This window comes from Fukomys damarensis, unplaced genomic scaffold (genome assembly GCF_012274545.1).
Source record: "Fukomys damarensis isolate Sample0158 unplaced genomic scaffold, DMR_v1.0_HiC HiC_scaffold_19, whole genome shotgun sequence".
Classification (NCBI taxonomy): domain Eukaryota; kingdom Metazoa; phylum Chordata; class Mammalia; order Rodentia; family Bathyergidae; genus Fukomys; species Fukomys damarensis.
In genome coordinates, this window is record NW_022900931.1 from 12,757,931 (window position 1) to 12,779,912 (window position 21,982).

The following is a 21,982-nucleotide window of genomic DNA, read 5'->3' on the forward strand; positions in this document are numbered from 1 at the left end:
CCCACTTTATGGTTTCCAGAGAGTTATCTGATTTTGATGGTGTATCAGGCCAAGACAATTAATCCCTCCCTTTCTGTCCTTTACTATGTGAACAATATTTCTTTGAATTCCTACGGATTTCTCTAACACCCCACCTTTTCAGAAAATGTGTTAAAAATCATGTTAGCTTACATGATAGTTATTTTTTTCCAATTTTTAAAATTAATATTGTTTATGTTTGCAGTACACAATGATTGCATTCATTGTGGGGAGTTGGTACATGTTGATAACAAATCTCAATTTAGTTATAATACTAATTATCTTGTATGGCACTAAAATATCATTTGGCAAGCAACTGCCTTCACAGGGTTTGTTTCTATAAAGTTGATCAGGTTAACATATACTTGGTAGTTATACAATTTAGAAAAAAAAAGGTTGAATAATTTGATATGCATTGCTTATTTTGTTTCTTAGCAGTTTGTTTTTATACCGAAGTTCCCTCCAATTCTCTTTGTCTGGTAGGTGCATTTCTTATAATAGGCACCCAGTAAATAACTGTAAGAGAAATAAACAATGACTGTGCTTCCACTGCTGTCCTATTGAGTCAAAGTTAGGCTAAACTAATTATATTTCTAAGTGCCTGAGAAGCCCAGAACAGGGCAAACAGTCAAATAATATTTGAATATTCTATTTTTGGACAGTTACATAGTTTCTTCACCCCAGGGGTTACATTCCTCTTGGGGAAACAACAGAGCCCTGAGGGAGAATGCCAGGGTGAGGTCCCCTATGCTGATACACTCAGAGAAAGTGCGTCGGCCATCAGCCAGGCTGTCCTGAGAAACTTATGCTTATTCCCTGCATTGTATTTAAAATCTTCCTGAGAACATTTATGTAAGCCAGGCTTTGCTAGTTTAGGAGAATGATATATTTCATAAATACAGCTTGTGATGGCCTTTTATTTCTTAACCAAGTTCAAGCATCCAGGAATACTGTCATTATTTTTTTTTCATTTAATCATTATTTCATCTTATCTCTAAATATGTTCTTACAATTGCAATTCTCATAAGTCTAAGTTCCAACATTTCTTTATCAAAATACATAATGCTTTCATTATATTTTAAGATATAATTCTCGGGTTTGACCAATTAATGCCAAGGGGGATAAGGGAAATGGTTTAGGAAACAGTGGTTTAAAAGACAAGATTGGCTTTAGAATAAGGGACATTAAAGTAGATAGACTCTAGTGTAAGAATAAAGGTTTTCTTTAAGGGTAAGTCCTTTGGAAAGCCACTCTAGTACAGAAGAAAAGGTATGTTTGGAGGTCAGTAATGCTGGGTATGGAATCAGACTTTGACTCTTTCATAGCTATAAAACTGGACACCTAGGGTGATCTTATGGAACATTGTTTTCTTTATTGAAAATGCAGGAATAGTAATAATTTCATCAGATTCTTGTGGGAATTATAATAGTGATGTCTACCATGAATTAGGCAAGTGCACACACACTCACACACACACAAATGTAATGAACTGTGGATCTAAGGTAAAAGAAGATACCAGAAACATTGCAATAAGTTCATGTTTCCCAATGCAAAAATAGAATAGTCTTGATTATTCTACCGTTTTAAAAAAAGTTATTCTAAATTCTTGAATAACAATCCTATTAAAATATGTACTAGACTTTGGAAAGCATAAACTGGGAAAAAATGTTTATCAAGAAGCTGGCATGACCTAAATTGAGGTTCTCTTGGCCCTGCCAATGAAGTGGCCCAGGAACCAGGGTGTTTGTTTTTTGGTATGGCACATGAACAAGTGTGTCCACCGAGGTCCCAGAAGTTCACTCAGAGTAGCTCTGCCACTAGTTGTAAATAAAGAACAGATGCTAAGGGAGAGTGGAGAGGTCCGAGAAGTCACCATCAGGGACAAATATAAAGAATAAGTTATAAGCAGAGCTACTGTTCCCATTAAAGACTGTTAAGCCTATAAAGACGTTGGGAGCAACAGCCCTTGTTGTCCTTCCCCATGTGCATAACTTGCTCATACCAAGACTTTTAAATCAACCCCCAGACGATCGATTAACTAGAAACCAGGAAAGGAGTACCTGTGAAGCTGAGGCTGATGAGGAATTTTGGACTGAAACAGAGCTTCCCATGGACCAACAGAAGCACAAAAGGCATTAGTTTGACCTTCCCTATCCATCCCAGAACAACATTTCACAGAAAGGCTTGGTTTGATCCTATTGCTCGATAGTGAAAATGCAAGCCAGCACCGCTGTGCAGGTGAACAGCTGCTCAATGGTGCCCTTGCATCCTCAGCTGTGTCATATGAGAAGTTAGCTGGGTGAGGCTGGGCAACAAGGGGTCTTAGAAGGTATGAATGGCATTCTAGGCAAAAGGAACAGCTTGGGGAAGTCATGGAACTGGGTGATGAAGATCTCATAATTGCTTATTTAGAGGGAAAATTTAGGGAAGAAGCTGGCTGGGAAAGGGACTAGAAAATCAGGCAGTGGTCTTGTCCTAAAAGACTGTGCATAACATTAAATATCTTGCTTTTGATTTTGTAAGTAATGGGAAAGCTTGAGGAAGTTAGAGAGAGGAGTGTCGTGAACACATTTCTATCTTAATCCATGATGGAATACCAGGCTAGAAAACGGATCTGAAATACTAAAAGAAAATCAGTTAAGAAGTAATTGGAATTGCCTATGCTAATGATACTAAGGGCTGAAGTGGGGAATGAAAGCATGAAGGAATATTGACTCCAGATAGGAGGTGCAACTGGCAAAATGAAAGACTGAATGAGCATAGCCACTCAGCAAAATAGAGAACAGTGCGTTACATGGAGGAATGACTTAGCAGGTGCAGACAATAAATTCAATTTTCAACATGCTAAGAGAGCTTGTGATGACATAAAATGGTTATATCCAATAACCATTTGAATTTTTAGAGAAATCTAGGCTATAGATAAAATATCCCAAATCCTTAAAAAACACATAATGGTCAAATGTGAGAAAGAGCTATATTGCTTACAGACAATACACTCATTCATGAATTAATTCATTCACATATTATTTCTCAACAAATGCTGTGTGAGCAGTGGCTCCCAGTCAACTCCGTGGCAGGCCCTGCTCTAGGGTCTGAAGACACAGCTGTGGACAGAAGAGTCTGTGCCTCCACAAAGCATGGTCCTATAACCTGGCTAGGGGAAAGAATGTATCAAGTAGCTGAGAAGGAGCGGATCTCATGGGGACTAAGAGGGCAAGGGGAGGATCAGGAAAAGGAGAGTTCTAGAATTCAAGGAAAGAGAACATATTACAGACAATATCCACCAACACACTCAAATGTGGCAGAACTGTTGAGATAAAATAAGACCTCCACAGGGTTCTCCAGGCTTGCAGTGAGAAGCTGTGCTGAGCTGAATGAGTGCAGTTTTAATAGAGCAGGTGGGGCAAAAATTAGGTAGCAGCTTAAAGAATGCTGAAACACCGAGTGGAAGATACATGGAAAGGAAATTTGGATGAGAAATAATCCCAGCACTCAGGAGGTTGAGGCAGGAGGATCCCTGTGAGTTTGAGACCAGCCTGGGCTACATGGTGAGTTCCAGGTCAGTCTCAACTACATAGTGAGACCCTGTCTCAAAAAACAAAAACAAAAGAAATAACAAAGAGGAAAAGAAGGATGAAAGCCGTAGGCAGGGAAGGTCATTCAGTCCAGAAATCTTAAAAATGCTACCGTTTGTGCCTTTTCTCATTCTCAGTGTACTTACTCTTCACATCATGACTTGAATAATCCATCAGCAATTAAAACTTCACAATCACTGAAGCATCAGCAATCCCCATTGCCGTACATCATCAGCATATCTAGATAGTGCAACTTTAAAATTTCCCCCGTTCTGTAATTCTTATGTCTAATACTTGCTAGTCTTCTAATTTATCTAATTACCCAACCCTTGATCTATCTTTTCTGGTCTTCTCTGCTGAATAATCCATCTTACCCATTGTTTCCAAAGTAATCTGCTAAAGCACAATCTTGTTCATGTTATTTCCACAATTTAAAGGCTTCTGGACCTTCCCAGTGCCTCTTGAATTAAGTAGAAAGTTTGACATGATTCAGTTTTTTCCACAATGTATTTCTAATCCAGCTTTTTTATCTTATCTCCTAACATAGGGTCCAAATCAGCCTGTTTATTGACTTCTAACTAAATATAAATTTTCCCCCCTGTCCATGAATTGTCCTTCACAGTGTCAACATTTTATCATTTACTTCCAAGTTCAGTAGTCTCCTTCATATTTTTTCTTAAGTCCCACACATTATCCTTTGACTCATGTACATTTTATTTATAGAGATGCTATGTGTATTCCAGATGCCTGTATATTATATACATAATCTCTACTATGCTTTGAGATCTACGAGAGCAGAATAATTTAACATACTTATATATAAGTATATTGCATAGAGCAGAGCAGACAGGAGTTGTCTAACCAGAGCTTGATAAACATAAGCCAACTCCTTAGAATGTAAAATCATAGAGCTTAAAATGGCTTTAGACAGCAATTCAATGGCCTTTTATAGATGAAGGAGTTGAAGCTAAAATGTGCTAGTGATTGGCCCAACATCTCATGGCTGCAGGTGACCAAATCGTTCTCGGACCCCAACCCTGGCTCTCAGGTCAGTCCTCTTTCCACTCCATCACCGCACCTGTTTGGCAAGCTCAAGGTGAGTCATCATCCTCATCAACAGTGTCCCTGAGTTGGGCCCTGGCATCGGGGTCAAAGACATAAAGTTCTTTTCCAGTCACACGAGTGTAAGAGTCCATAACGCAGGGAAAATAAAGAGAGGCCTCAAGATTCCCGCCCAACTTACCAGGCGAAAGAGGGCAATGGTGTTCTGAGAGATGTTGTAGTGGATCAGAACCTCAGAATCATTGCTGATTCCAAAGGACACATCTGGGAATTGCTGCACCATGCTGTGGAATACGGGCACTATTGGCATTTCTAAATCCTGGAAACAAGAGGGAAAAAAGAAAACCACAGAGATTATTTTGGAGGAGAGGCAGAGAAGAGGGAAGAGACAAATATGGACGCATATCAGAGATCATAGATCGGATTCAGCAGCCAGTGAAACAACATTTACTCTTAAGAACGCAGGTTAAATCCGCAGTGGCATTTTTGAATCTTTCAAGCTGTGGAGTTAATAGGGTGCTACCAGAATCGTGGCTAGGCTGCTCATAGAGCAGGAAGTTTAAGAGTCGCCGAGAGAGGCCTCAAAACCAAACTTGGCTGTACTGGTATATTGGAAGAGGCAGATGCTATGGATACAATTTGTAGAAGGAAGAAGAAATGAGAAAGTAAGAAGTAGGGTGTTGTCAAGTGTCCCAAAAGGAAAAAGAAGGAAGAATAAAAGCAATTACAATTGGAGCTTAGGAAATTTCATTAACAAGGATTTGTGCACGATGTGGATGAACAGTGCCCCTCTTCCAAAGAGCTTATTGTTCATCATCCAACTCTGCAGCCAGGCCTGAAGTCAGGGGCAGAGAGCCCACTTCTGGGTGATGGTTCCTGTCCTTCCATAGCAATTTTGGCCACTGTCACAAGGACTTTTGCCTGCAGCAGCTCCAGGCACTAAATGAACATATTCTTCCCTGCATCTCCAGGCTTCCTGTGAAAGGAGAAAAGATGGCCGTCCTTGCATCTGGGGTCAAGTAGAGGAAGCTGGTCCCTTGCTCTTCTCAAAGGGTGAGTGTCTTTTATTAGAGGGTAGGGGCGACTGTGGACTAGAGCTTAGTCCTTTACAGCCCGCTCTTTCGAATGGCATTGCTCAAGGGTCCAATGCTGGCACCTGGCGGTCATTTAAGTTACTGCACACTTTTCTTCCCTCCGGACTAAGTGGGATCCCTTTCAGGTCTCTTCTCACCGAAAAATGTGTTCCTCATGTTCTCCTCTCACTTGCATCTCATGGCATGTGTTTCCAGCTCTGTAGGTGGAAGCAGCAGGGTGCCTGCAAGTTGGAATTAACGAATAGGAGTAGACAAGAGGTGTGCAGTGAGAGCAGGGGCTAAGAGATCAGCTAAGAGTATTGCCAGAAGCTACCCCCAGAGAGGGAGGAGAGTGCTGGAATGAAGGCCTCTCCTTCATGCTGCATTACCCGTCATCCAGGCAGCCAGCCTAGCAGGGGGGGGTTAACATCTTCAACATAAAAAGTCATGTTTAGGGCCGGGGATTCAGCTCAGCGGTTCGGTGGCTTGCCTCGCAAGCGCAAGGACCCGAGTTCAATTCCCCGGTAAAAAAAAAAAAAAAAAGAAGTCATCTTTAAAAGAAATTCAGAAAAGGAGAAGGAAAGAATAAGAAACTACGTCTTTGGGGAAAGGTTTAAGAGGTGACCATTAACTAATGCTTGTGGGTTTTGGCGTACCATATAAAAAGCATTATCTGGAAAATAAAATACGTGTTTACTGTGGCTCCTACTTTTTTATAGGGTGCAATGAGAGTACAGACTAAGGACAGTTAGGGCAACAGTAGGGTTTGATGAAAGCTTTCTTTCTGCACATACTGTCTTGGCTTCAAAGCATAAACAGATAAGGAGACAGAGGCAGCAAGCTCAGAGCTCACGAAGCAAGTATGGCAAAGACGTAATGCTGAGGTGGAATGCTTTGAGGTTAAGAAGTTTCAGTTGAGTCTCAGAGCCTCCTCGCTTCTAGTGCAGCAGCATCTGGGCTCCCTTGAGGGAGGACATGCTTGCCTCAGGGAGGCGTAGCCAGTCAGATGGCGGCACAAACCTGGAAGAAGCCTATGAGGGCCACCTCAGCAGCAGCGATGAATTCCACAGCAGTCGGGACATCTGTGAGCCACACCGGTTCCTGGGCAGCTCTGGGACCATCTGCACAGAGGGAAAGGCTGCCGTCAGGGCACTGAGTAGAGAAGCAGCTTTAAATAATGAGGACGTCCCATGTACCTTTTTCTCCACACTAAGTCCAAGGATATCATAGCTTCTGGGTGTGTTGTGATAATTCCAAGGCTTTGTGATTATTGTTTTTATTCGCGTATGGAAGGTGACCTCTCCTAATTGTCTCTCTCTGAAACATACCATTCAACTTGTCTCCTCTCTTCGAGGCGACACACATATGTAATATTTTCTAGAAAATGTTCCAGGTTTAGAAGGACAGTACCCAGAGTAGTATCACATTCCCCTCCCTTCTTCTAACAAAGCTTTTACTTTATGATCAACATGCACTGTTTTCTTTTACCTGAGGGTTCTTCAACCTCTGCAGCAACTTCTGGGGCCAGTCCACAGGTTAGAAGAAGTAAGAGAAATGGACATCTGAATTGGGTGGCTTCCATGGTCTTCTCCCTGCCTTAGCTCTGGGCTTCTGTGCTTTGTGGTGTGGATTCAGGGCATACTCTGTGTGCTGTGGGAATTCTAGTGCTCTGGGAACTTTGCAGCTGGCTCTGGAGGAACCTTCAAGTTCTGAGATAAAACACTGAACATAGTCACTGGGCCTCAGAACATAGCCAATCAAAAAGGAGTCAGAATAACCCATTTAACTTTTAAAAAGTACTCTATGCCAGGTCCTGACTTAGGCACTAGGAATACAAAGATAACTATGGTCTGATATGGTCGTTTCCAGCTTCACTTGCAAATGGGAAAGAGAGATGTATAAATAGACATTTAAACATGAGATGAAAAGTGATAAAGCATAAAAAAATCCATAGGGTGAATGAATTATACCCTATGAATAAATAAGATTTGCCAGCTCACAACATGTGAAAAGGGGGTTTCCTATGAAGAGCAAAGCCCAAGGATGCAAATATAACATGCAAGAGAATTGTTAGTGATTGACAATGATGAAGATGGGGGGAATGATAAATGCATGGGGAAGATATGCTGGGGTTAGCTGGAAAGGACATTTATACAATAAATAAACATAGGAGAATCAACTTCGGTCCCTGGGCGAAGAGAACAGAAGAGACATGTTTGATTCCACCACAAGTGACTGTGTGAAATCCAAGATGAGCACCCCACAGGTTGGGCTAGACAGGCCTCAAGGTTAGGAGAAACTGCTGTAAGAAAATATCATGAAAGAAATTAAATTTAGATTTTCATTACTTATGCTCTAAACATCACCCACCGCACACAGCAATCTGTTCCCAACTGGGTAAAGGTCCCCTACACTGTGGACTCCACTCAACTTGCAATGCGAACCACCTGATTAGCATAATTATTTGAATAAAGGAAACAGAAACAAGGGTCTCACTCAGAACCACAGTCCTTTTATTCTGACTCTCTCGTGTTGTGTACAGTGTTTCCCACGAAAGAAGAACCCCAACTGGCAGGACTATTACAAGGGAGTCATTGAGCCAGCAGCAACCGCAAAGGAATCCAGGGTGGCAATGAGCTACTAACCCTAAGGCCGAACAACTGATAATGGGAGTTTGCCAAGTTTTTGGCTTCTAGTTGCTCAAATGAGAACAAGAGAGGGAAATGTTACACTGAGGTGGGGAACTTGGGAGATGGGGCACCCATTGGGACTCACAGGGAGTGGGCAGGGTTTAAGCCTCATGTGCCCTCCAGGGACCCAGGGATAAGATGCATCAATAAGAAAACGTGGGGGTGTTGGAGAAGGGACCCAGCTGTGAATAGGAATGAGGGAGGAAGGAGGGTCAGGACCATCAATGTGGCTGGGAGGATCCTTCCGGGTGGTAGGAATGGTGAGGAGATGGGCAGGTGCACTCATTCTGTCCAATCCTTCTTAATGGACAGGTTCCACTCCCAGGTGAGGTGGTCTTGCTTGTCATCATCGGTGAAGAAGGACTTGTTGTGGTAGGTGCCTCTGGCCAGCATTCCCTTGGGAGCCTCCTCCACTGGAGTGAGGAACTCATACTCCTCTGGTCGGGGCCCATAGCTGCCAACCATAAATGTTGCTTTATCCACTAGGAAGAAAGAAAGGATCATTAGGCAGAGGAAAAACACACACTGCAAACTGGAGGATCTAGAGCATAGCTCACAATGACGAAATCCAGAGCAATAGTTCAGCTTGGCTGATCATGTTTTACCTAGGCATTTTTTGTTTAATAATTTTTTAGAATGCTTATGCCCACCACCCCCAGCACTAGGGAACTCTATCACTGGACTACATCCCCAACCCTTTTTTGAAAACTTTTATTTTGAGATAGGGACTTGCCAACTTGTCCATGTTGGTCTTGAACTTGGGACCCTCCTCAGCTCAGCTTCATGAACCTCTGGGATTTCAGGGATACATCATAGTGCAGGGCTTGGAGTGACTTTTAAATAACTGTTTCCTTTGCCTTGCTCCCAAAGGCTGTGGGTCAGTACCCTGTTGTGGGTCCCAAGAATCAGTAATTAAAAAAAGCATCACAGCTGACTCTGTTCATCAAGAAAGTTGGGGAACCAGTGTCTTAAATCAATGGAGGTCCACTCTGTGTATGGAGTTGTAAAAGATTATACCATTAAAAATGGACAAACAAGTTGAGATATTACTGTTACTACCTGATTCATATGGCATTTTGGGCTTTCATTTCCTCCTCTGTATAATGAGCTTTAAGGATCTCTTATGTACAAACCATCATTCAGTGAACCCGTTCATTAGAGGAGATACCTCAGCAGCTAGTAATACAAAGAGAATTCATATATGGGAGAGGGAAATCAGTAAATTGGTCTATATAAAAAGTGAAGAATTGCGACAAATAGTGATAATAGCTAATTGAATTTATTTATGGGGTGAGTAACTAGGATATAAATATTAAAAGTGGTTGGGATGAGATATATTAAGAAAGGTAAGTAGCTACACAGGTAGTGTATTGTTGGCTTTTAAGCGTCAGGCTTGAAGGAACAGCTACAGACACATCACGGACCTTTTGCCAAAGTGAGTCAAGATAGTCTCTGTGTTCAAGAGAAATAAGAAACTGAGCTATCCTTTCATAAGACCAGGTGACAGGAAGGCCAAACACTATCTTTCCGGTCAACAGTCTCCTCTGGGATTTGAGTAACTGGTCGGCTATTAGGTTATACAGATTTATCAGACAATTTCTCCTCTATCCTTTCCTCATCAGTTTGGTAGGACTGGCTGTGATTCACTATTCTTCACCTGTGGGGAAGACGGCCTCACAAGCAGGAAAGGACTGTGAAGGTGCTTCCCTCACCTTTCTAACTTTCCTTTCTCCCTGGTCATATTAATGAAAGAAATCTAAAGGCACGTTCCTAAGACATAACAGCAGAATAAATAACATTGTTCTGCTATTCTTCTCATTTGACAGCTTTTCTCAATCCTGGACAGAGTATTTTTTCACTATGTCTTTGTTAGGAAATTAAACACTGCCTCTCTAGGTTACTCCCGATTCCCACCCCCAACACACATAACCCTCGGCAAATCTTCTTTTAGATTTGTCTGATACTTTGCTTTTATACCTGAGAATTATTTCCTTTTCCCTTTTGTGTTTCAACATCTTGTATTTCATTTAAACTTATCTCAGTTACTCTTTCTGTATATGAGCGTTATAGTTCAGTTACAGGAGCTTAATGGGGAAGGTTATTGGCTGATTCTATCCAAAGTAGATAACATGAAGATTGTCCTTGCTGAAGACTTCTAGGTCAGAGGTATGTGTGTTCCTAGGGTGGGCATCCACAGCTTTGACCAGATTCTTGTAAGAGTCTATGACTGAACAGTTTTAATAGCCAGTGTTTGAAGCTCCAGTGAGAAGCAGTTTGGGACAGTGGAAAGGATGGGGTCCCTTACCTTTCAGCCCAGTCCGATAGGTGTGCTGAACATATTTCAGGCCTGACACAATATCCTTGTTTACCTGTAGATGGGAATGATCCAAGAAATTTATGTTAAAGAGAATCTTACTGAACTTTACTCTTCCTCATTTTTCACGTTAACCCTGCTTACATCCTAAATCTTCACTGAGGGTGAAAGGTCTAACGGTTTAATCAGAATATGTGTTCCAATAATCAGTTAAGGTAGTGGTAAGGCAGAAATCCAGGACAGATCACAAGACTCAACCTTGCCAGTCCAGTTTTAATCAGTGAATACTGTTTTTTCAAAATTGTTTGGTGAGTAGTTAATTAAAACATTCTCCCAATATTCATCATTAGATTTTTCTGTGCTTCATGACCCCAAAAATAATCTTAAGTGTCCCATAGCAATACTACCAGCCAAAATATCAACCTTGTCTCAGGAAAGGTTATAAAAATACCAATGAAAAATATTATGTAAACACCTGAAAACCATAACCTCAGAAATGATCCACCTAGCATATGAAAAACAAACATGGAGAAAAGTCATAATGGAAAATCAGGTCTGGAAGATGGTTACATCCTCCACATAACTGAGAATGAAGTCTACAGGTAAGGTGATGGGCCATGTGAAGATACCCTTCCCCATCAATAATGGATAAAATCTATTTGCATCTGGCAAGCTTTTTGGATGTTTGCCATTCTCACACCTTGTCTGAGGTATTGTTATTTCCCAAGACTTTTAAAGAAAGCTCACAAAACTAGAATGAAAATATAGACAGCCATGTACTTTGCTTTTCCATGACTCATTTTACCTGAGTCTGAACTGGGTTGTCTGTTAATTTCACACAGTGGTCACGTCTATACAAACAAACCAAAGTGGACACTGAATCATTAGCTGGAGGGCTTAGGTAACTGTTTAGCAACATTAAGAAGTAAAGAACTTGCAAATGTATTTCCCCAACACAATGATGGCTCCTCGTGGCTCACTTTATGTGTTGGATACAATAGTTAAACCAATCTACCAGGACTATCTTTTGTTCTGTTGATGGTAAGTTGGCAGAGTGGTGAAGACTCTGTAAGATTAAATTCTAGACTTTTAATCAGTATAAACTTGCCCGAAGCTAATAGAATGAAAACGGATTCATTGGAGAGAATGAAATAAAGTGAAGCCCAAACTTTCTTGTTACTTTGACTTCCAGATTTAGCTCTGGAAAATGAATATGTTTTCTAAAAGTCTTGAGCTTGTCCCTTAGGCTAGTGGGAGAGATGAGTTAATGGGAAAACGGCCCATGAAGAAGAGTAAAGGGGTAACAATAAGGAAACAGAGTCAACTGTTTGAGCATTGCTCCATGGAGGACTCATTAAGTACAAATGCATTCAGGATGGGTAAAGGAAAAGTACGAATATGCACAGTATCTTTTCCTCCGCCCTTCCCCGCTTCCCCACTGTGTCTCCCACCTTGGTGACATGAATAAAGGTGAGAGCTGTGGAAGTCAGTAGCGCTATGTGTAGTTGGGAAGCTAAGGAAAAGGGAAGAAGCAACTAAAAGAACCACCTAGGCCCAGAGCTCAGAGTGTTGTAAAGTTTAGGAAGAGGAGAAGAACATTAAGAATGACACAGAGAGAATGCGAGAGGATGTTAGGATGTGTTGCTGACACTGTAAATGCAGGTTTCCTTGGATTTAAAAAAATAGAGAGACATCAGTGAAGATGTTTGCTCTTCTAATTGGAGCTCCAGGCTGGGGCAGGCCCAGAGCCACCCTGTAGTTTAGTGAGATTTGTACAGCACAGTCTTTCTCCTGCTAGTGACGAGGGCAAACCTCTGAAGTGGACGGGACTTGGAAGTCCCTTTCTGGGCCCTGAGGTGCAGTTCTGATCTCCAGGAACCCAAGCAGCTGCATCTCCAGACCGTCCCTCCTCATCTTAGTCACATCAATTTGCCTGTCATATTTACTGTGATAAAAATGGAGTTCTTAAACTGACAATACAATTCCACACATGATTAAAGAGTGAGCCTATGTGCAGCCTGTTGTAGGGATAGTTGGGTAAAGTGCTTTACCAAACCCCTAGGTGCTCTCCTAATAAATGGTGTGGCAGGAAATAAAGCAGCCCATAGTTCAGGGCCAATTACAGGCTGGGTGTCGGCAAGTATTTCTAGAATGAGATTATTTTGAGGTACATTTTCAGTGGGGGGGAGTGATCTCCATGCACGCTGAATCATATCCTGCACCCAGGGCAAAAAGAGCAGGTGGAGCCTTGCTTGGCGGAGCTCAGGTCCTGGAGAATGTGACTGAGTGGGAATTAGGGCAGCCAGAGCAAACACAAACCATGACGTGCAAGCAGCACAGTTGTGACCTGTTTGTGTTCAGAGTCAAGGTTAGTTTTCTTGTGATTGTGGCTCCTCCTTGCAATGGATGCCTATTCACCAGAAGTCAGTTTATTTCTTATTTACCTTTATTCCTACCTGGCCACCTGCTCCACAACTATAACTGCAATTTCCAGTAATATAACAAAGACTGAGGTCTCATCTCTTTCTCCTTGTTAAAGGTGAATTCATTTTTTGGTCCATTTCTCAATGCATACACACTAAATGCTCTCTGAGAAATACTGGAGAGGAGGGATGCATAATTTCATCCTGCTCAGTGTGCTGAGCTTGTGTCAGGAAGAAATGTCACAACTGCTACGACCCACACCTCTGTGTATGTTGTGGATGTGATGTATCAGGAGTTCCTCGTCAGAGGGATCCTGCTGGGTTAAGCGACCAGAGGAAAGTTTGAGGGACCCAGGCTGCGAAAGGCAAAGCAGGGGAGGGTTTCAGGAGGTGGAACTCAGAGGTGGGAAGAGGACATTCCAGACCAAGTTTTGGGGTTCAGGGAGGAAAAGTATGTTGTGTGTATCAGGAGTTCCTCGTCAGAGGGATCCTGCTGGGTTAAGCGACCAGAGGAAAGTTTGAGGGACCCAGGCTGCGAAAGGCAAAGCAGGGGAGGGTTTCAGGAGGTGGAACTCAGAGGTCAGAGGTGGGAAGAACACAGAGAGAATGCGAGAGGATGTTAGGATGTGTTGCTGACACTGTAAATGCAGGTTTCCTTGGATTTAAAAAAATAGAGAGACATCAGTGAAGATGTTTGCTCTTCTAATTGGAGCTCCAGGCTGGGGCAGGCCCAGAGCCACCCTGTAGTTTAGTGAGATTTGTACAGCACAGTCTTTCTCCTGCTAGTGACGAGGGCAAACCTCTGAAGTGGACGGGACTTGGAAGTCCCTTTCTGGGCCCTGAGGTGCAGTTCTGATCTCCAGGAACCCAAGCAGCTGCATCTCCAGACCGTCCCTCCTCATCTTAGTCACATCAATTTGCCTGTCATATTTACTGTGATAAAAATGGAGTTCTTAAACTGACAATACAATTCCACACATGATTAAAGAGTGAGCCTATGTGCAGCCTGTTGTAGGGATAGTTGGGTAAAGTGCTTTACCAAACCCCTAGGTGCTCTCCTAATAAATGGTGTGGCAGGAAATAAAGCAGCCCATAGTTCAGGGCCAATTACAGGCTGGGTGTCGGCAAGTATTTCTAGAATGAGATTATTTTGAGGTACATTTTCAGTGGGGGGGAGTGATCTCCATGCACGCTGAATCATATCCTGCACCCAGGGCAAAAAGAGCAGGTGGAGCCTTGCTTGGCGGAGCTCAGGTCCTGGAGAATGTGACTGAGTGGGAATTAGGGCAGCCAGAGCAAACACAAACCATGACGTGCAAGCAGCACAGTTGTGACCTGTTTGTGTTCAGAGTCAAGGTTAGTTTTCTTGTGATTGTGGCTCCTCCTTGCAATGGATGCCTATTCACCAGAAGTCAGTTTATTTCTTATTTACCTTTATTCCTACCTGGCCACCTGCTCCACAACTATAACTGCAATTTCCAGTAATATAACAAAGACTGAGGTCTCATCTCTTTCTCCTTGTTAAAGGTGAATTCATTTTTTGGTCCATTTCTCAATGCATACACACTAAATGCTCTCTGAGAAATACTGGAGAGGAGGGATGCATAATTTCATCCTGCTCAGTGTGCTGAGCTTGTGTCAGGAAGAAATGTCACAACTGCTACGACCCACACCTCTGTGTATGTTGTGGATGTGATGTATCAGGAGTTCCTCGTCAGAGGGATCCTGCTGGGTTAAGCGACCAGAGGAAAGTTTGAGGGACCCAGGCTGCGAAAGGCAAAGCAGGGGAGGGTTTCAGGAGGTGGAACTCAGAGGTGGGAAGAGGACATTCCAGACCAAGTTTTGGGGTTCAGGGAGGAAAAACAAAAAGCATGACAACATGATAATGTGTGACGCTTAGTCGCTGATCATAGGAAAGATTTGAACTAAAAATACACAGGGCAAGATACTTACTTTGAAATTAATTTTGACTCTATATTCAATACCTTCCTTTAGCAACAAATTTTCTTTTTTGAGGGATTCAAGGACTCATGAAGAAGAAGATTTGGAAAGAGCTTAGCAAACAAAAAGCATGACAACATGATAATGTGTGACGCTTAGTCGCTGATCATAGGAAAGATTTGAACTAAAAATACACAGGGCAAGATACTTACTTTGAAATTAATTTTGACTCTATATTCAATACCTTCCTTTAGCACAAAATTTTCTTTTTTGAGGGATTCAAGGTCTCCTGCAGAAGAAGATTTGGAAAGAGTTTAGCCTCCTCAAAAGCAGCTACCGAAAGAGACGAATGAAATCTAAGCTCCAGCTATTCGCTGGGCTCACTGGGCAACACGGCCCAGAGGGACCTCAATTCACAGGGTATTTGAGATTTGTTCCTGTGCAGGCACACACGTAAAACTGGAGCTCATTCAGGTGTGTGTGTGTGTGTGTGTGTGTGTGTGTGTCTGAGTGTGTGTGTATGTGTGTGTGTGTGTGTGTGTCTGTGTCTGTGTTTTGCAGCTTTGTACTTGTGCTTCATTTTACAGATGCTATTGTACCTCTGGGGTTCAGCTCAGCAGCTTCACCAAGACAGAAAACTCCATGTGGATTCTCTCTCTGCTGGGAAAGGGACACAGGGACCAAGCTTTCCCTGTGTCCTTCTCAACAAATTTCCCCCTAGTGCTCAGACTTTATCTTGCAGACTGACTGTTGGACCTGGCAACATGACACCATTTTGCACAGGAAGAGGACTGAGTTCTGGTGACAGAGTGCGTTTGTCTCCTGGGGAGGTGTTGGAGGTGGGGCTTGTGGATGGGTGTGTGTGCGTCTGCACCAAGGAGGGTTGCACAGGAAGTGTGTCTTCTCAGCCTCTGATTTCCTCCTTGGGACAGAGAAAGCCCATATAAGGTAAAGTGTGGATATGTACTGGGACGAGGAAGTTCCTTGTTGCTCAATCTACCATCCTAGAAGGGTACTCTGCTCTGCCACACCAGAGTGCAGCATTTGAATTTGGAAATGGTTTTTTTTCTACTGACAACCTGCCTTTGATAGCTCCGGTCTCCCAGCCCTGTGCCCTTTTCTCATTTTTGACTCATGTTAATTTCTGCCTTCACAACCACCTTCCCAGACTTTCCCCATCTCCTGAAGACGTGAGACTCAGGAAAGGGCTTGGCCCTTAGTCACAACAAGGTGAGAGAAAATAACATGTTTATTTATGCATCTTTTGTAGGGAAATCTGTTTAATAAGAAGCAGAGCTTTATACTTAAATGTAGAGTAGTTCTACCATTCCTCTGGAGGTTGCTCTTCTCCTTAGGTGGGATGGATAGCTGGTAAGAGATTAGTGCTTTGTCTGATAAATATCACAACTCCAGAACATATGGCTTTCTTCTTTATATTTCCACCTACAGTCCTTCATATACAAATAGTAATTTTTCAGCTAATATGTGAGAATAAAGATTTGAAATAAATATGACACAACTTAGCATGTCATCAGTTAGTGTATATTTGCACCCTCTTCGATTAAATGGAATAGATTTATGAATTAAGTATGGCTAATATTGTGCACTCTAAGCTCAGTTATTTGTGAACTAGTCCAAGCATATACACTCCTGAGAGTCACCTTACTAGGGTTTTCTTCAGCAGAACAGGAGCCGAAGACCAAGTTTCTCTGTGATATTTTAGGCACAGTGGTGTCCACTTACCAGTAAGGTCCATGGTGATTGGTCCTGGTGCACTATCACAAACCAGGGTGAGCCGTGTGACAGTCACATTTGGGACTGTTGGATCTACAGGATTCAAAAGACAATGCAGGCATGAGGAAGAGACAGTGTATACTGTGTTGACATTTCAGAAAGAGAGCAGAAAGAGGAAACTAGTATCTCTGGAGTAGAAATAGAAATGGTAGATTGGCCTTCCTTGGTTGTGATGGCCTTCCAAATTGCAGCTGTGTTATTCCTATAACAGGTACTCGTGGGATCATCTTAAGGATCAGCATCAAACACTTCATTAGTGGCTGTGCATAAGGCACTCTGCCTGTTGGACACTGCTTATCTCCAGCTCGGGCTATGCCTTGCTCTGCCATTGTGTATATGGAGGAGACAAGTGGTTAGGAAAAGACTGAGAAGAAAGAGAGAAGACGAGAGAGCGAGTGGAGAGGAATACAGTCTACTGATGGTCTGGAATTCTTTCTAAATCCTCCCTGTGCATACTTCTTGCCTGGCTCATTGCTGACCTGCAGCTACATGCAAGGAAGACAACTGTAGGATCCACAGCTGTGTTCAGCATGTACCACTGTGCCTCTCCCTCCTCATCCTGCAGGCATCTGGTAGCCTCTCGTTTGCTTCTGCTCTTGAATGGCTGCAGTGCATCCTTCTCTGGGGTTTCCCCACCCCCAGGTACACACCTGCTACCACAGGAGCATCCCCCAGCAGGGTTTTCTTGTACTTGGCTAGACTTTCATCATCTTTGTCCATCTCCTGTAGCTCCTTCAGGGACTTCTGAGGTGGTGGCTTGTAATTGAGCTTGCTGTCCAGCTCATCATCACCTTCATCCAGCTGTGGCTCTGTGTCCTTTTCTGTCATCTTGATCTATTCAGAAAAAGGAGAGGGGAGTCCACTATCTAAACTCCTGGATATGCAACATATTTGTGGGGCTGGTATTACCACCGCCCTTGCTCTAATGAACTTTTGGGGTCATCAGTGATTTTCTAGATTTTTTTCTATCTCAGTCTCGTGTTCCATGAAATAAGAGTATTATTATATTCTGGTCATTTCACTTCTGGCCTCAATTACTCTTTACTGCGTTGAATATCTCCTATACATTGAATGCAACTGACATGAAAGAAATGATTTATTTGTGAACCATATACTACAAGTGAAGCAACACAACACAGCCAATCCCAGACCATGATTAACAGCCCAATCAAATCATTACAGGAACCATCAGTCCTTCACTCAGGCCAGTCCTGCTCCAAGCTCCCGGCGTGCACAACCTCTATTATGGTGGTTTTAAAATACAGCCAGTGAAACAGTTGGCTTCTTCCCTTTCGGTCAATCCTTCCCCGAATACCTGCGACACCTGAAGAATTACAGACCTGATACGTGCGTGAAGTATCTGAATAGTTCCTGCCCGATAGTGCTGAAAACTTCTTGAAAGCAGGCAATAGGTTCTGTGTGTTTCTTGAATTCTTCTACAACATTTGAATTGCTCAGCATTTTGTAAATATTTATTGATTGATTCATGAGGTTCTATAACTGAAGATATTTGTTCTTTTGATATGCAATAAAATAGCAAAGGATTCTTAAATTCTTCTACAGAAAATTGTCAATATAAGCATTTTCAGCTCCATGCTACCCACCTCTCACTTCTGGAAGTAGGGCTTCCTTCTGTGTCCCTACCTTGCTGCCCCAAGTTTCCAGTAACTTTGTGCTCTAAGGCCCCATCTTAGTGGCCCTGGAGTGTTCCTTTTTTGTTTGTTTGTTTGTTAATTCCTTAAGTTTACTGGTACATTTTAAGTACACAATATGATGGTATTTATCATTGGGAATTTGTACCTTTACATGATATATCTTGGCTCTTATTTTTCCCCATTCCCTTGCCCTCTCTTCCACCCCTCCACCTTTCCCTATTTATAAAGACTTTGTTTTCATTTTTTCCTTTTCTCATATTTATTCCTTTCCCTTTCCCTGCCCCTTCCATTTCTCCCTCTCCTTTGGGCCTTAGATTTCAATTATTTATTACACATTTTGAACCTTATTTACACTTATAGTTTCTCACAGGAGTGTTCCTTCTTTTACCATCACCTACATTTACTTGTTATATGTGAAAACATGGAGGAGAAATCTAGTAAAATCAGTCCACATATAAGCATGAATGATGAGGGCATGGGTAGTCAGAGCTTTTCAGAACCAAACTAAACCTCAGGGGTAACACTTCCAGCCTCTTATTTAATCACTGAGATCACTGAGATCCAAGGATTAGGGCAGTTGCCTGTATTTGCACAGTTGATTAAGAGCTGCGATATTTTAATCCAGAATAAGAAACTCATAGGGGAGGAACTTCAGGGCCTGTGGTTGCAGCAATGAGAGATGGTGACAGGGAGATGTTGGGGCAAAGAGATCACTCTCTGATTTCTTTCACAAGATAATTTGGAAGTGAAGCCAAAAAAATAAAAATAAAAGAAAGAAAGAAAGAATTTTGATAGAACAGAAATAAATGAAAAGGTTAAAAAAAGAAGGAGAAAGATGTGGGGAAAGGAGAGAGAAGAAGAGAGAGGAAGAGAAAAGAAGAAAAAGAAGAGAAGGAAAGCAAAAAGGCTATTCTTGGGTCATCATTTTTCTTTCAGCTAAACAACCAGCAAAAGGATAGGATCCTTGACCAAATCTGAAAACAGCATCACAATGCCAAGATCCACTTCCTGTACAGGAAGGAAACTTGTAGGCCTGTTCCTATGGCAACTCTTGTTTCAGCTGCAGAGCCAGCATCCCTCAAAGCTCAGACTCAAGTGACTAGCAGAGAAAAATATAGCAATGAAACCAGCTCATATTGCAAATGACACTCAGAGGAGACAAATGAACTAGCTGCTAAAATGCAGGTGGGAAGTTGGAAGTCGTAGGTCATTGAAGGACAGTCATTACAGAGCAGATGAACAAACCAGGCAAGGCTAATCAGATAAGACAGGTTCTTATCTGCTGTCTGAGGCCTAAGAACTAATACAGATAGAGACCACATAACAAACCTTGCAGAGCCTCAGGAAGGCTATTTATACTAACAAGGGCATCTCAGCCCCTATGGTCAGGCATTTCTGAGTATATCACTTGGTTCCAGCAAATCACCTGTCTGAAGTCTGTTAGATGGTAACATGACATACAGCCATTAGCTCAAGGTGATCTCATTCACCTACAGGGAATTGTAATTCTATAACTTTGATCTCAATTTTTAAGGGATAATGAGAAAGGGAGGGGGAGCTCTGGTTTAGCATAAGATTTGCAAACATCTGTGTGCCCACTGGCAAGTGAACTTACCCTTCATCCAGGTCTTAATCTTATTGCTCTATCTGAGATCAATATTGGTTCTGTTTTCTTGATTCATTGCAAACATAGTTATTTAATAAAAATAAGACTTTAAAAAAAAGACATCTGAGAGTAGAAGTGTAGAATTACTGTACTAACTTGGTGCATTCAAGAAGAGGGAATTCAGAACCCCACTAAAAGATTTTGGTCTAATTATAACACAAGAAAACAAGGAAGAAACCAGATAATTCAAAACTAGCTTAGTCCAGAAAGCTGTTTAGAAAAAGATGACAATGCAATGATATAGCAAATAAAAAGAATCAGAAAGCAGTTCTTGTGGATAGCATTTTAAAGCAAAATTAAGGTCAGAATTAGTTGCTGAGCCCCTACTGTTTACAAAGCATTGCACCGTGATGCATAGTGATGTTTAAGAAGTTCAAAGAGTGGTGAAATGAGTGGAAGTGAGGAGTTTTACTCATATTAAAAGGCTTGAATAAAGGCTCTTAATATTTTGGAGATTATAGGTCTCTTAGAAAATCTGATAAACATCAAGTTCCTTATCCCAAAGTAAAAGGAATAAAATCATGAAATTATGCAAATGATCCAGGGTCTCTTGGACTCTGAGGTCCTTCACAGTCTGTATTGAAATTGGAGATCCCTAGATTAGGAACACGACCTTGAAACTGTAACTTCCCGGAAGCCTGAAGCAGAGGTGAGGGAAGCCTGTTCAGATGAGGCCCAGCAGGGACAGTTACCCACGGAGCCTGCAGCTCAGGATCACGTCCACCCACCCAACTGTTTGAGATACGGAAGCAGAAAACGTCAGGCGACACCTGTGTCTCCAGGGTCGTTACCAGAATGGCCAGCAGGTGAGCACAGGTGCACAGGGAGAAGCCCTCCAGAGAATCCTGTGGTCAATCTGTTTGGTTTCTGATGATTCTCTCTTCCCCAAACTGGCTCTGTCACTCATGGGTTTTGGTGCTGGTCCCTGACTGTGATCTCCCTGAGCAAATGTCTGACACTCCATGGATCATATTCTCCTCACCTTGGGAGAGGGAGATGATAGCACACCATCTCTAGATGTTTTAAAGTCCTAAGCTTCTATCTGAAGATTTTTCCTCACCTGCAGTCATGTGTCAGCTAAATCACCAGAAATTCAGTTATCTTATCGCACTAGTATATCTAAGAGAATATCTGTCTCTGCTTCATAATTTTAAACTTATATGAATTCCCAAAAGATGCTGCATTTTTTATTTCACTTTTTCCCAGATATAGTTATTTCTCTTTTACCCAGAAGCCCTTTGCAGAGCTAAGGATATAGTTATAATAACTGTAAATGGTTATTGAGCTCTTATCTTGAGCCCAGAACTTAACAATTGTGTACTAAATGCTTCATAGGTATTATTTCACAATAATGTGAGATAATAATCACAATATTGTGAGGCAGGCACTGGTACATTTTACAAAGGCAGAAACCAGGACAGAAGAAAATTTTGAATGTTTCAATCACACAAAATTTAAAATTTCCTGCTCAAGCTTTGAATGAAAAGAGTAATATCCAAGCCCCTAAGAAGGAAGTATTTGCCATGCATTTGGTTAGCAGTAATATCGAGAATATATAAATCAATGGTTCTATAAATCAGTTTTAAAAAACTATTTTGTACAATTAAAAGTATAAAACATGATTTTATATATATATATACATATATATGTATATATATATACATATATATATATATTGGCAGTAGAAAGTTTACTATAATCAGGCAAATTAACATATCTATTTCCTATAGTTACTTTATTTTTTGTAGCAGGAACCCCTTAAATCTATTCT

At 41.8% G+C, this 21,982-nt stretch overlaps 2 protein-coding genes across 2 annotated transcripts in view; both read right to left on the reverse strand.

Moving 5' to 3' along the window:
* Positions 1-7,457, reverse strand: part of Erp27 (endoplasmic reticulum protein 27) — a 17,573-nt gene extending 10,116 nt beyond the window's left edge. Inside the window, exons 1-3 of the mRNA XM_010638431.2 lie at positions 7,217-7,457; positions 6,749-6,849; positions 4,837-4,974 (exon numbers count right to left, since the gene is read on the reverse strand). Coding sequence (XP_010636733.2) covers positions 4,837-4,974; positions 6,749-6,849; positions 7,217-7,310 — 333 coding nt within the window. The 5' untranslated portion in view covers positions 7,311-7,457. The remainder of the gene's footprint in view (positions 1-4,836; positions 4,975-6,748; positions 6,850-7,216) is intronic.
* Positions 7,458-8,225: 768 nt separating this feature from the next.
* Arhgdib (Rho GDP dissociation inhibitor beta) overlaps positions 8,226-21,982 on the reverse strand; it is an 18,714-nt gene continuing 4,957 nt past the window's right edge. Inside the window, exons 2-6 of the mRNA XM_010638432.3 lie at positions 17,541-17,724; positions 16,840-16,923; positions 15,309-15,385; positions 10,724-10,787; positions 8,226-8,900 (exon numbers count right to left, since the gene is read on the reverse strand). Of these exons, the coding sequence (XP_010636734.1) occupies positions 8,701-8,900; positions 10,724-10,787; positions 15,309-15,385; positions 16,840-16,923; positions 17,541-17,718 (603 nt within the window). The 5' untranslated portion in view covers positions 17,719-17,724 and the 3' untranslated portion in view covers positions 8,226-8,700. The remainder of the gene's footprint in view (positions 8,901-10,723; positions 10,788-15,308; positions 15,386-16,839; positions 16,924-17,540; positions 17,725-21,982) is intronic.